The 15,263-nt window shown below is 36.1% G+C and overlaps 1 protein-coding gene across 2 annotated transcripts in view; it reads right to left on the bottom strand.

Moving 5' to 3' along the window:
• The window catches only part of GLRA3 (glycine receptor alpha 3), a 177,353-nt gene that overhangs the window by 138,409 nt on the left and 23,681 nt on the right, over positions 1-15,263 (bottom strand). For both annotated transcript variants that reach the window (XM_065908200.1, XM_065908201.1), the window contains exon 2: positions 1,089-1,216. In XM_065908200.1, the coding sequence (XP_065764272.1) occupies positions 1,089-1,216 (128 nt within the window). The remainder of the gene's footprint in view (positions 1-1,088; positions 1,217-15,263) is intronic.

Here is a 15,263-nt window from a genome sequence, read left to right on the forward strand (position 1 = left end):
GAAAGTCAGAATTGGCTTAATGGTATAAAATATAGAAGGCAGAAGAAAATAGTTGATATATGAAACAGAGAAAAGCCTAAATAAGTGATGATTAGTACAACATGGAGAAGGAAGCTAACATGCTAAGAGGCACAAAATTCAGTCACCATTAACAGGAAAGGAGGTGGGGCATTAGATGGAGTAGCAGAGGCCATGGATACCTGTCCCAAAAAGCTCCCTGCCGCCATCCATTGTCCCCTAGCGTAGGGCTGGCCTGCGGTTTCCATGGGTTTGAAGGATGCACTTTTTTTTTTTCTTTTTGCAGACATAATTTATGAAGGAGTTGCTTGTATATTTTTGAGATTAATCCTTTGTCTGTTTCTTCATTTGCTATTATTTTCTCCCATTCTGAAGGCTGTCTTTTCACCTTGCTTATTGTTAAATGTTAATAATTTTAAAGGTGAAAGTGCTATCACATTATTATAACTTAAACTTCATTGACTGTTAGATTGAATATTCTTATTTAATTTTTGCAAATTGTCTGAGAATGTCTCTACCAAGATTTTTTTGTTTTCTTCTTTCAAAATTTATAAATTACTGAGAGGTCAAACACATAAGTTTTTCCCAAGAATTTTATATTTTAAAAACATTTTCCTATTGCCTAATCATTTATCTAGGCATTTTCTAAGAGTTTTCTTTTGTCACCTTTCTCCTTTAAAAAAAATAATTTATTTTGTATGGGGGTATAGTGGATTAACAATGTTGTGACAGTTTCACGTGAACAGCGAAGGGACTTAGTCATACAACATTCAACACATGTGTTCATTCTCCCACAAACTCTCTAAGGGTTTTTTTAACTAATGTCACTGTGACCATCACTTTATAGTGTATAAAAAATTGAATCATGAAGCTGTACACTTAAAACCAACGTAATGTTGTACGACCCAAAGAAAACAAATTGTGATAGCTATTAACACGAGAATACATTTCTTCTTTGACCAACATGGTGCTTGAAGGATTATTGGAAATAAGTATTAGAATTTGGGGGAGAATCAATTTGGAATTTTATCTTGCTTAATTATATATATTGTAGTAAGCAGAACAATTACCTTTAAAATTGGGTCTGATTCTGGCATCATACCCCGACGTCCTTCCCATTAATTTATCTAGAAAGTCAGAAGGTGACATTGGGGCACTTCGAGACCTTGCACTGTCTGTTTCCTTTGTTGCAACCAAACTGCAAGTGAGAAGGAAAAAAAAAAAACATTTTTACCAAAAAGTCTTCCTAACAGTTGTTACCTTAAAATGTAATATTAAAATGCTAAGCACAAAGTACCTTTGAAATCAAACCCAAAAAAAGGTTTACATACTGTAGAGTTAATATTATCATGACAGGTATTTATAGATTTACAGTCAGAATTCACACATTTTCACATGTATTTAGCAGTGAAAGTATTTGTGTTAAGTCTGGAAACAAAGATACTCCAAAGTATTAGGCTTTCAAAATTTGTATTTATCCAAACTTTATTTCTGATTGCAATTTTTAGCTAAAATTACCCTGTGTGATTCAAGCATAAGAAAATGTGAATGTTCAGCTGTGAAATACAGCTCCTATAGCTTTTATAGAGGAAAAACACACCACCTTTTGGGTTTTGAGAATTTTTCTTAACAGCAATAAAACTTCTGCCCTAAATATTAAACAATAATGTTCTTTTCATCAACCAGAAGAGTGCTTCCTATATTAGTACCATATTCAGTTACATTTATTCTGCTTTCACTGCTTGTCTCTCTTCTACAGTACATTTTGTTCAGATCTAAAATGTGTGCATGGAGATTGAGAAATTACCATAAATGTGGTTCTGTGTACTTGGCTATTATCCAATGAGACGCTGTGTCCGGGAAAGGTAGAGGGTTATTGTAATTTTTTTTCATTCAAACATGTTCCTTAGAAGCCCACAAGTGACTACACCCCTACTCAGCTCCTCATTTACCTCGGCTAGTCCCCAGAAGGTCTGGACCTGCTTGCTAGTGTCAAATGAATCTTTTTATCTACAGAGCTTTGCTCAAGAAAGTGAAGTAGACTTTCTGAGGACACATGTGTTTGATATATATATATAATTATAATAATAAAAATAAATATATATATATTTGACCTGATATTACTTCCTAGAGATTGTCAGTCATCGCATCCTCAGCTCTGTCACTCAGAGCATTATCAAACTCTGAACCTTTGTGGTCACTCTCAGAAGTATCAAGTTATTAAATTCCTCCTGCCAGAATTTCCAACAAGTAGTGAAAATGGGCTTAGAGCCATAACCATTAAATTACCTACTACACTCATATATTCAGTAATTAATAAGCATTAACTGTAAAATCTAATATCAATGATAATGTGAGAAAAATATTTATGAAAGTACAGTATCACAGCTAACAGCATCTATTAACTCTTGTCCTGTTCTAGAGGATGTATCTAGTTCTGGACAGTCTAAGTCACTTATCTTCCCAATAACTCTCATTCCATCTCTTTTACTTTCTCTCTAAACAGAAGCTTCTTCTCTCCCTATTCTGTTGCCTCCATGTTACTTTGTAATCCTTTATCTCTGATCATTACTGGTCAGTTGAACCGCTTGCCATGGTGATCTCTGGAAAGTTTATTCTAAAGTCACAATAATCATCATAAAAAAAAAAACCTACTCTCTTCTCAATAACTCTAGAACTTTCCCCTACCATCTGGCTTTAAGAAACTTTTGCCTGTCCTTCAGCATTTGCTCATTTTCCATAGCCCAAGAACAGTGAGCAGAAAAGGGCACTGTTGGGGTTCTCCTGGCTACATACTGCTGCTTCTAAACTATCCCCTGGGTTTCCTTTGCAAAACCCTTCCTTTTGGTTGTTAGAAAATAAAATTCTACATTTTTTACCAACAAATAAACCAACTTACCTGGATCTCAATACCCTGCTCATCAACTTTTAAAAAGCAATAGACGACTGCATACCCTGAACTGGCAAGCACTCACATTTTGAATTTGTGGAGAAGGTTATCATAGGTTATCTGGGTCAGCTCTGTATGCAGTGACATATAGCCCTAGAAGAGAGATACAGTGGAATATTTGATTGTGAGTAGAAGAGGAAAGGCGGTGTGGCCACAGAGGCAGAGATTAGAAGGGTGTGACCATAGCCAAGGAATGCCAGTGATCAACAGAGACTGGAAGAGGAAGGCACAGATTCTCCCATAGTGCCTCTGAGGGAGGGTGGTCCTATTCACATCTTGTCTGGAGCCCAGTGAACTCATTTCAGACATCTAGACTCCAGAACTGTGAGAAAATAAATTTATGTTGTTTTAAACCACCCAATTTGTAGTAACTTGTTAGAACAGTCATAGGAATCTAATAGAAGCCTTCTGGTGAATTTTTTTACTCCACTTTTCAACTGAAGAATTACTCTTCTGTTCTTCCTGCAATTTATTTTCTTTATTATTTGTTTAATTGGAGGATAATTACAATAGTGTGATGGTTTCTGCTATACATCACCATGAATCGACCAGAGGTACACACGTGTCCCCCATATCCTGAACCTCCCTTCCACCTCCCTCCTCCCCCCTCCACCCCTCCAGGCTATCCCAGAGCACGGGCTTTAGGTGCCCTGCTTCATGCATTAAACTTGCACTGGTTATCTATTTTACATATGGTAATGTATATGTTTCAATGTTATTCTCTCAAATCATCCCACACTCTCCTTCTCCCAGAGTCCAAAAGTCTGTTCTTTACATCTGTGTCTTTCTGTAATTTCCATCTCTCTGTTGGTATTTTGTGTTTGGTGAGATACTATTGTCATGACTTTCTTTCCAGTTCTTTGGGCATGGTATCCTTTAGTTCTTTGAACGTATTTAAAACAGCTAATTTTATGTCTTTGGCTAGTGACCTTTCTGAACTAATTTGGTAAAATCTACATTCCTTATCATATATGACTATGGGAATATCTGTTTAGTTGACTTAGAGAACAGCTAATAATTAGACAGTGATTTTTTTTAAACTCCTAGGGCCAGGAAGTCTCCCAGTATTTTCTGGGGGCCCTAAGGTCATGGGGCTATTCTTCAACATTGACTCATGCAGTTGATGAATCTGCTGTAGCCTTACTTCCTATTTGCGTAAAAGATCCAAAGACACCAGAGGGAGCTCAGGGTCATGTTGGTATTCGTTTGCTAGGGCTCTCTTAACAAAGTACCACTGACTGATGGTTTAAACAGCAGAAATTAATTTTCTCACAGTTCTGGGAGCTAGGAATCCAAGATCAAGGTGTTGGCAGGGTTAGTTTCCTTCGAGAGCCTCCCTCCCTTGCTTCTAGGTGGCCGTCTTCTCTCTGTGTCTTCACATGGTCCTTCCTCTCTGTGCGTCTGTGTCCTAATCTCTTCCCAGAGGGACACCAGTCACGTTAGGTTAGAGTCTACCAATATGACCTCATTACACCTTAATTATCAACAAATAAAGTCACATTCTGAGACACTGGGAGTTAGAACTTCAACATGTAAATTTTGAAAACATGCAGTTCAGCCCACTATACTGGATCTCATGACCACAGACATATGTGTGGACTTGTAGATGCCCAGGAATATGTGGGGCTTTTCAAAACCCCTATGGATATTTATCCTTCCGCCGCTTTTTCTTTCAAGCTTCTTGGTTAGTCTGTTGTTTGCATTCACTGTTCTCTACTGCCTCAGGTACCCGTGAAGTTAGAAATACACAAACGTCTTCAGGAAAAAGCAAACGGAGTCTCCCAGAAAACCTCCAGAAAGGTAAAATCTGGGCAATTTTCCAAGAATATGATTTTAAAGAAATTCAAATTCCATTCTGTCCCCTCTGGTAGCTGCCAGGCTGCTGTTTTTACTGTGACTGTGTGCTACTGGCTTACAATGCTACCGAGGAGCTCAGAAAAAGGGAAGGGAATAGGGCAAGTTACAAGCCAGAAATCCCATTGTTCTTACCAAGGTTCAGATGTTTTCCTTGATTAAACTACTTCATGGATTACTGAAAGTCTCTGATTAATTACCAGAGTTCTGAAAACGCTGATTGTCACTTTTTTCAACAGTGTTCTCATTGCTTTCATGGAGGAAGGAGTTTACGGAAGTTGGTATTCCATTAATTTTGCTATCACTGTTCTGACAGTGCCTTCCCAGATTCCTTTTTGTATTTGTTTTATTGTATTTTTGATTTAAAGAACCACACTGCTCACAGCTCCATCCATCTTTCTCTGCTTGGTAATTGTGTTTACTCCCATGGTAACAGCTAATTCCCATACTATTTTGTAGAACTCTTTAAAAATATTTTCTTGTAAGTAATGTAAAGATTTGCTTTTAAAAGAAAAGACACAGAGTTTACCTTTTGGGTTGCCCCATAATGAATAGTCAACAATTTTAATTAACTAACTACCAGTAAATATTCTACCAATAAGAGAGAAGAAAGGGGGATGAGAAAGAGAAATATCAACATGAGTTAAATATCAACATGACAAATGTTAATTGATCATTTTCAAAATTTGGCTACCTATATTTTCAGATATATTAAGTATTATATAGCACATTAAAGAAACAAAACCATGAAGGGCAACACATGTAATTAAGATTCATACTGCATGCCTACAATTTTAGCAAAATAGAATTAATTTGATTTCTTTAGGCAGATAAATGCTAAATGTTAATGATAATTGCTTGCATTCATACTGTACCTACCTTCCAAAAAAGTCTGTCTTTTCCTAATACCTTTTATTAATCTACTTGTAAAATAATTTTTTTCAAATGTTACATCTAACATTAATCTTAAAATAGAATAAGAGGCTGGGAAGAAGATGGAAGAGGAGTAAGATGGGAAGATCAAAAGCCTCCCCACAAATACATCAAAAACTCATCAAGATACAGAACAACTCCTACAAAGCAACTTTTGGGTGACAGCAGAAGACCTCAGGCCTCCAGGGGGACAGGCTAAGCTCCCTGAAATGAAAACACAGGCACAAGTCACCCCCAATAAGAAATCAATACAAACCACCCAACCAACATTTCCCTCCAAGGGCAAAAATCGAAAGGAAGATGTAATACAACCCTAAAGCCTGGAAAAAGGAGAGCCCAAGTGGAGCAAGTTAGAAAAAAAAGACGAAAAAACAGAGAAATACAGCACAAACGAAAAAGCAAGGTAGAAATTCACAAGACCAAATAAACGAAGAGGAAATAAGTAATCTCCCTGAAAGAGAATTCAGAATAATGATAGTAAAGATGCTCCAAAGACTTGAAAATAGAATGGAGAAAATGCAAGAAGCATTTAACATAGTTAATACAATCACCAAGGACATAGAAGAAATAAAGAATAAGCAAACAGATGAACAACACAATTACTTAAATTAAAAATACTCTAGAAGGAACCAATAGCAGAATAACTGAGGCAGAGGAATGGATAAGTGATCTGGAGGATACAATGGTGGAAATAACTGCTGAAGAGCAGAATAAAGGGAAAGGAATGAAAAGAATTGAAGAAAGCCTCAGAGACCTTTGGGACAATATTAAATGCACCAACGTGCAAGTTATAGGGGTCCCAGAGGAAGAAGATAAAAAGAAAGGTACTAAGAAAATTTTTGAAGAAATGATAGTTGAAAACTTCCCCAACATAGGAAAGGAAATAGTCAATCAAGTCCAAGACATGCAGAGAGTTCCCTACAGGTTAAACACAAGGAGAAACACATTGAGAGACGTATTAATCAAGCTAACAGAAACTCAGCACAAAGAAAGAACATTAAAAGCAGCAAGCGAAAAGCAACAAGTAACATACAAAGGAAACCCATATGACTAACAGCAGATCTTTCAGCAGAAACTCTATAGGCCAGAAGGGAATGGCAGGATATATTTAAAGTACTGAAAGAGAAAAACCTACAACCACAATTACTATGCCCAGCAAAGATCTCATTCAAAATTAACAGAGAAATCAAAAGCTTTACAGACAAGCATAAGTTAAGAGAATTCAGCACCACCAAACCAGCCTTGCAACAAATACTAAAGGGACTTACATAGCCAGTAAACACAAGAGAAAAGATAGACCTACAAAAACAAACCCAAAACAATCAATAAAATGTCAATAGGAACATACGTATCAATAATTACTGTAAAAGGAAATGAATTAAATGCATCAATCAAAAGATACAGACTGACTGAACACATACAAAAACAAGACCCATATATATGCTGCCTACAGGAGACCCACTTCAGACCTAGAGACACATACAGACTGAAAGTAAAAGGATGGGAAAAGATATTCCATGCAAATGGAAACCAAAAGAAAGCTGGAGTGGCAATCCTTATTTTCAGACAAAATAGACTTTAAAATAAAGAATATCCTAACAGACAAAGAAAGACACTACATAATGATCAAAGGATCAATCCAAGAAGAAGACATAACAATTGCAAACATCTATGCACCCAACATAGGTGCATAGACCTATGGAGAAGCTCAATACATAAAGCAAACACTAACAGGCATAAGAGGAGAAACTGACAGCAACACAATAATAGTAGAAGACTTTAACACCCTAGCTTCATCACTGGACAAATCATCAAAACAGAGAATCAATAAGGAAACACAAACCTTAAATGAAACATTAGACCAAATGGACCTAATTGATATCTTCAGGAGTTTCCATCCAAAGGCAGAAGAATACACTTTCTTCTCAAGTGCACATGGAACATTCTCCAGGATAGACCACATCTTGGGCCACAAGTCAAGCCTCAGTAAATTTAAGAAAATTAAAGTTGTATCAAGTATCTTCTCAGACCACAATGCTATGAGACTAGATACCAACTACAGGGAAAAAATGGCAAAAAAAAAAAAAAAACTCATGGAGATTAAACAATACATTACTAAATAACAAAGAGGTTACTGAAGAAATAAGAAAAGAAACCAAAAGATTCCTAGAAACAAATGACAATGAAAACACAGTGACCCAAAACATATGAGACTCAGTAAAAGCAGTTCTAAGAGGGAGGTTTATAGTGATACAGTCATACCTCAAGAAGCAAGCAAAGCATCAAACAGACAGCCTAATGCTACATCTAAAGCAGCTGGAAAAAGAAGAATTAAAACCCCCAAAGTCAGCATAAGGAAGGAGATCATAAAAATCAGAGCAGAAATAACTGAAAAAAAATGATGGAAACAATAGCAAAGATTAATAAAACTAAAAGTTGGTTCTTTGAGAAGATAGACAAAATTGACAAACCACTAGCCAGATTCATCAAGAAAAAAAGGGAGAAAAATTGAATTAATAAAATTATAAATAAAAAAGGAGAAGTTACAACAGACAACACAGAAATACAAAAGATCGTAAGAGAATATTATGAGCAACCATATGCTAATAAAATGGACAACCTAGAGGAAATGGACAGATACTTACAAAAGATCAACCTCCCAAGACTGAGCCAGGAAGAAATAGAAATTATGAACAACCCAATTACAAACACTGAAATTAAAACAATGATCAAAAATCTCCCCCAAAACAAAAACCCAGGGCCAGATGACTTCATGGAGGAATTCTATCAAACATTTAGAGAAGAACTAATGCCTAGTTTTCTGAAACTCTTCCAAAAAATTTGCAGAGGAAGGAACACTTCCAAACTCATTCTGTGAGGCCACAATCACTCTGATACCAAAACCAGGAAAAAACAACACAAAAAAAGAAAATGACAGGTCAATATCATGATGAGTACAGATGCAAAAATCCTCAACAAAATTATAGCTAACAGAATCCAACAACACATTAAAAAGCTCATACACCTTGATCAAGTCAGGTTTATTCCAGGATGCAAGGATTCTTCAATATACACAAATTAATCAATGTGATACACCACACCAACAAATTGAAAGATAAAAATCATATAATCATTTCAATAGATGCAGAAAAAGCCTTTGACAAAATCCAGCATGCATTTATGATAAAAAAAAATGCTTCAAAAAATGGGCATAGAAGGAACCTACCTCAACATAGTAAAGGCCATATATGAAAAGCCCACAGCAAACATTATTCTCAATGGTGGAAAACTAAAACCTTTCCCTCTAAGATCAGGAACAAGGCAAGAGTGTTCACTCTCACCACTATTATTCAACATGGTTTTGGAAGTCCTAGCTATGGCAATTAGAGAAGAAAAAGAAATAAAAGGAATCCAGATTGGAAAAGAAGTAAAACTCTCACTGTTTGCAGATGACATGATACTATACATAGAAAACCCAAAAGAAACTATCAGAAAATTACTAGAGCTAATCAGCAAATTCAGCAAAGTCACAGGATACAAAGTCAATACACAGAAATCATTTGTACTCCTATATACTAACAATGAAAAATCGGAAAGAGAAATTAAGGAATCAATACCATTCAGCACTGCAATAAAAAGAATAAAATATCTAGGAATAAACCTACCTAAGGAAACAAAAGACCTGTATACAGAAAACTATAAGACACTGATGAAAGAAATCAAAGACGATATCAACAGATGGAGAGACAGTCCACATTCCTGGGTAGGAAGAATCAATATTGTGAAAATGACTATACCACCAAATGCAATAAACAGATTCAATGTGATCCCTGTCAAATTACCAACAGCCACAGAACTAGAACAAAAAAAATTTATAATTCATATGGAAACACAAAAGACCCCAAATAGCCAAAGTAGTCTTGAGAAAGAAGAAAGGAGCTGGAGGAATAGACCTTCCTGACTTCAGACTATACTACAAAGCTACAGTCATCAAGACCGTTTGGTACTGGCACAAAAACAGAAATATAGACCAATGGAAAAGACAGAGAACCCAGAGATAAACCCACGCACCTATGGGTAACTTATTTTTGACAAAAGAGGCAAGAATATACAATGTGGCAAAGAAAGCCTCTATAATAAGTGGTGCTGGGAAAACTGAACAGCTACACGCAAAAGAATGAAATTAGATCACTATCTAATGCCATACATAAAGATAAACTCAAAATGGATTAAAGACCTAAATGTAAAACCAGAAACTATTAAACTCTTAGAGGAGAACATAGGCAGAATATTCAATGACATAAATCAAAGCAAGATCTTCTATGACTCACCTCCTAGAGTAACAGAAATAAAAACAAAAGTAAACAAGTGGGACCTAATTAAACTTAAAAACTTTTGCACAGAAAAGGAAACTACAAGCAAGGTGAAAAGACAACTTCAGAATGGGAGAAAATGATAGCAAATGAAACAACTGACAAAGGATTAATTTCCAAAATATACAAGCAGCTTATACAACTCAATATCAGACAAGCTAACAACCCAATCAAAAAGTGGGAAAGGGACCTGAAGACACATTTCTCCAAAGAAGACATACAGATGGCTAACAGACACATGAAAAGATGCTCAACATCAGTCATTATCAGAGAAATGCAAGTCAAAACTACAATGAGATACCACTTCACACCAGTCAGAATGATCATCAGCAAAAAGTCTACAAACAATAAATGCCAAAGAGGGTATGGAGAAAAGGAAACACTCATATATTGCTGGTGGGAATGTAAACTGATACAATCACTATGGAAGATAGTATGGAGACTCCTTAAAAAGCTAGGAATAAAACTACCATAAGACCCAGCAATCGCACTATTAAGCACATACCCTGAGGAAATCAAAACTGAAAAAGACACATGTACCCCGATGTTCACTGCAGCACTGTTTACAATACCTAACACATGGAAGCAACCTAGAAGTCCAATGACAGATGAATGGATAAAGAAGCTGTGGAACATATATACAATGAAATACTACTTAGCCATAAAAAGAAATGTATTTGAATCTGTTCTAATGAGGTGGATGAAACTAGAGCCCATTATACAGAGTGAAGTAAGTCAGAAAGAAAAATATAAATACTGTATACTGAAATATATATGGAATCTGAAGAGATGGCACTGATGAATTTAATTTCAGGGCAGCAATAGAGAAACAGACATAGAGAACAGACCTATGGACAAGGTGGGAGGAGAGGAGGGAGAAGGGGGATTATGGAGAGAGGAACACAGAAGTTTACAATACCACGTGCAAAACAGATGGCTAATGGGAATTTGCTGTATGACTCAGGGGACTCAAACAAAGACTCTGCAACTGGCTAAAGGGCGGGGTGGGGAGGGAGACGGGAGGGATGTCTGGGAGGGAGGGGACATGGGTGTACCTATGGCTGATTATTGTTGATGCATGACAGAAAACCACAAAATTCTGTAAAACAATTATCCTTCAATTTAAAAATATTTTTAAGGGTTAAAATAGAATAAGAACATTAAAAAAAACTTTTCCTCTCCTATCAAGCAATCATTTATTCATTAATGTGTTATTATAAAAGTTTCATATTTGGACTAACGTGCAGAATAAGACAGTGAATATTCCCCAGTAGTTAGAGATGTCCACTGTATATTCTTTTTCTCTAATTATTATCCCACATTCAAGCTAGTGATCAGTACTAACACGCTGGAGACATGTTATGTTGTAGCTTGTATGGTGTGTCATCACATTACTTAAGAACTCCAGGAATCCTGCACCCCTAGGGGATGATGACAGGATTACACAATCAACATATAAGATTTTCTGTGGTTAATGTATGATTCCACTAATGGTTATTTCTGCACTTGACTTTTAACATGAAGAAACAGAGAGTAGCAACAGTATGCTATGTTCTACCTGCTTCCTCTCTGTATGTATCTGAATAGAAGCAAGATGACTCACCACCATCTTATCGGACAGTTACTGAGCCTCTTCCACAGAACACATACCCACACATTATACCTGCACTGTCCCAAATTCCTGGTGGAATGTCTTAAACTATATTACCAAGAACTATCTCAAATTATTTGAATAATTAAATAATAAAACCAAGTTTATTATTTTTAAATAAGATGAAATTATTTTAATAACTGAATAATAATACCAAGAATATAATTGTTTGAATAAAATGAAATTATTTGAATAATTAAATAATGAAGTCAAGAGTACTATTGTTTGAACAAGATGAAATAGCTCTCGATTCTTTTAAGGTTAATAAATTATTGTGTTAATCTTTTAATATTAATTTAAATTAATTTTAATTTTAATTTTTTACTTCTAAAGATTCACAGTTTTGACTCAAAAGGAATTATTAGCAAAATTACATTGGTTATTTGGCTTCAAAGCATTTCTACACAGGCTATCCCTCCACTTCTGAAAGTGATGGAGGCTGTGCATATGGGCAGGCTTCCAATCACCTACTATTCTTGCTCTGGTATATTTTTTCTAGATCTTTCTTCCAATTACAGTAATATGTGAAACAACACTGTAGACGGTAGTAGACTGTCTTCAAAGAATTGTAATCATTTAAGAGAGCTGATGGTAATAAATACATGCATACATAGTATGACACTCCACATGACCAATCTGGGATCTCATTTTAATTTTTAAATAGTCAACATCATCTCTACGTACATACTCAAAACTATGTTTCTTAAGTTATTAAAACTCAGGGTACAGGGAGCTACCATATGATCCAGCAATCCCACTATTGGGCATATATTTGAAATGATACATGCACCCTAATATTGATTGCAGTGCTGTTAACAATAGCCAAAACATCAAAGCAACCTAAATGTCCATCAACAGAGAAATGGATAAAGAAGATGTGGTACATATATACAAAGGAATACAACTCAGCCATTAAAAATAATGAAATAATGCCATTTACATGGATTGGACCTGGAGATTACAATATTAAGTGAAGTAAGTCAGACAGAGAAAGACAAATATTATATGATGTTACTTATATGTAGAATATTAAATAATGATACAAATGAGTTTATTTACAAAACAAAAACAGACTCACACAGGTAGAAAAAATCTTATGGTTACCAAGGGGAAAGGGATGAGGGAGGGATAAATCAGGAGCTTGGGATAAACATCACCCTACATATAGAAGACAGATAACCAACAAAGACCTACTGTACAGCACAGGGAACTCTACTCAATATTCTGTAATAACCTAAAGGGAAAGAATATATATATATATATGCATAACTGAATCACTGTGTTGTACACCTGAAACTAACATAGCATTGTAAAGCAACTATGAAAACTGAAAGTGAAAGTCGCTCAATAGTGTCTGACTCTGTGCGACCCCGTGAACTATAGTCCATGGACTTCTCCAGGCCAGAATACTGGAGTGGGTAGCCTTTCCCTTCCCCAGTGGATCTTCCCAACCCAAGACTGGACTGAACCCAGGTCTTCCACATTGCAGGTGGATTCTTTACCAGCTGAGCCACAAGGAAAACCCAAAATAATCCAAAATAAAATAAAAATATTTTTTAAAAGACATAAACTCAGGGTAAGGGGAGGCAATAAGAAGAAATCTAAGATGCATTTAGAATGAATTTTGGATAGGAAATTTTTTCTTTGGTCTAAACCTCATACTTTCAACACAACTGTCATATTTACAGCAAGTTACTAAGTTGTTAGCAAATCACTCATGATCAATACTTTTGAAGGAAGCATCTTTGGATATTTTAGGAGTCTTTCGTTTATGAAAAATCTCTGCACTGATCTGCCTGCCTCCCACACTTGGATTGTCTTTTCTATGCTGTACCAAATACTAAATTTACTATTAACTTTCTCAGAAATTCTATGTGGGCTCATACACATTCACATCATGAACACTTTTTTCACTTAAGAATCTTATATATTCTTATTTTTATAATGATATGCCACTTGAAAATTCAGAGACTTCAATTTCTGAAAGACTGACAGAAACTTATTTTCTTAAGCATTAAAATCAAATACCAAAATTCATCAAAAAGATAAGTCTCTTTCCCTTCCCATTGTACTCCCTCCCTTCCTCTTTGACGAGACAAGAAAGTAAAATATACCCAAGTTTGGAAAACAGAAATAACCACTAAATAATAGATTCTTTAAAGATGAATATAGTTGCCTGCTAAAATGCACCTTAAAATTGAGAGAAAATATCAAAGCTGTAGCTAGGAAACATAATGTGGGTTTGAGACAAGTCTTGGCACCTGGGGGCAAAAATCTTTGTGTATCTGTTTTCCTGAGTTGGTTTGCCCAGAAGAAAAAGTGACCTGTGGGGAATAAATCAGTGCTCAGACTCCCGAGTAGAGAAGTTTCAGGGTATATGGGAGAAAAACAGCTGGACATGTATTCTCTAGCTTTAGAAACCAGTCCCATGGGGTTACAACTCTTAGTGGGGGCCAAAAAAAAAAAAAAAAAATCACATCATTACTTGCAAGTTTCTGAGTTGTCAGAACAAGCAGTTGACACTTCAAGCCTCAGTTTGAAAAATAAAACCCAGAATGGGAGAGATGAGCCAGTTCTTCCCAGTTCTTTATGGTTTTAGTCTCTTTACAGGAGAACTAAAGAGAAACTGAGACATCTGAGAACACGTACAGTTTTGAGCATATCATTCCTTCCTAAAGAGAAAGCACTGTTTGCTGTGATGACACAGGAAGTTTGGAAAATCTGGAAAACTCAGCAGTGGTCACAGGACTGGAAAAGGTCAGTTTTCATTCCAAAGAAAGGCAATGCCAAAGAATGCTCAACTACCGCACAATTACACTTATCTCACCCACTAGGCAAAGTAATGCTCAAAATTCTCCAAGCCAGCCTTCAACAGTTCATGAATCATGAACTTCCAGATATTCAAACTGGATTTAGAAAAGGCAGAGGAACCAGAGATCAAATTGCCAACATCTGTTGCATCATCGAAAAAGCGAGAGTTCCAGAAAAACATCTATTTCTGCTTTATTGACTATGCCAAAGACTTTGACTGTGTAGATCACAACAAACTGTGGAAAATTCTTCAAGAGATGGCAATACCAGACCACCTGACTTGCCTCCTGTGAAACCTGTATGCAGGTCAAGAAGCAACAGTTAGAAAAGGACATGGAATGACAGACTGGTTCCGAATTGGAAAAGGAGTACATCAAGGCTGTACATTGTCACCCTGCTTATTTAACTTATATGCAGAGTACATGAGAAATGCTGGACTAGATGAAGCACAAGCTGGAATCAAGATTGCCGGGAGAACTATCAATAACCTCAGATATGCAGATGACACCACCCTCATGGCAAAAGGCAAAGAACTAAAGAGCCTCTTGACAAAAGTGAAAGAGGAAAGTGAAAAAGTTGGCTTAAAACAACATTCAGAAAACTAAGATCATGGCATCTGGTCCCATCACTTTATGGCAAATAGATGGGGAAACAATGGAAACACTGACAGACT

Source organism: Muntiacus reevesi, chromosome 17, assembly GCF_963930625.1.
Source record: "Muntiacus reevesi chromosome 17, mMunRee1.1, whole genome shotgun sequence".
Classification (NCBI taxonomy): domain Eukaryota; kingdom Metazoa; phylum Chordata; class Mammalia; order Artiodactyla; family Cervidae; genus Muntiacus; species Muntiacus reevesi.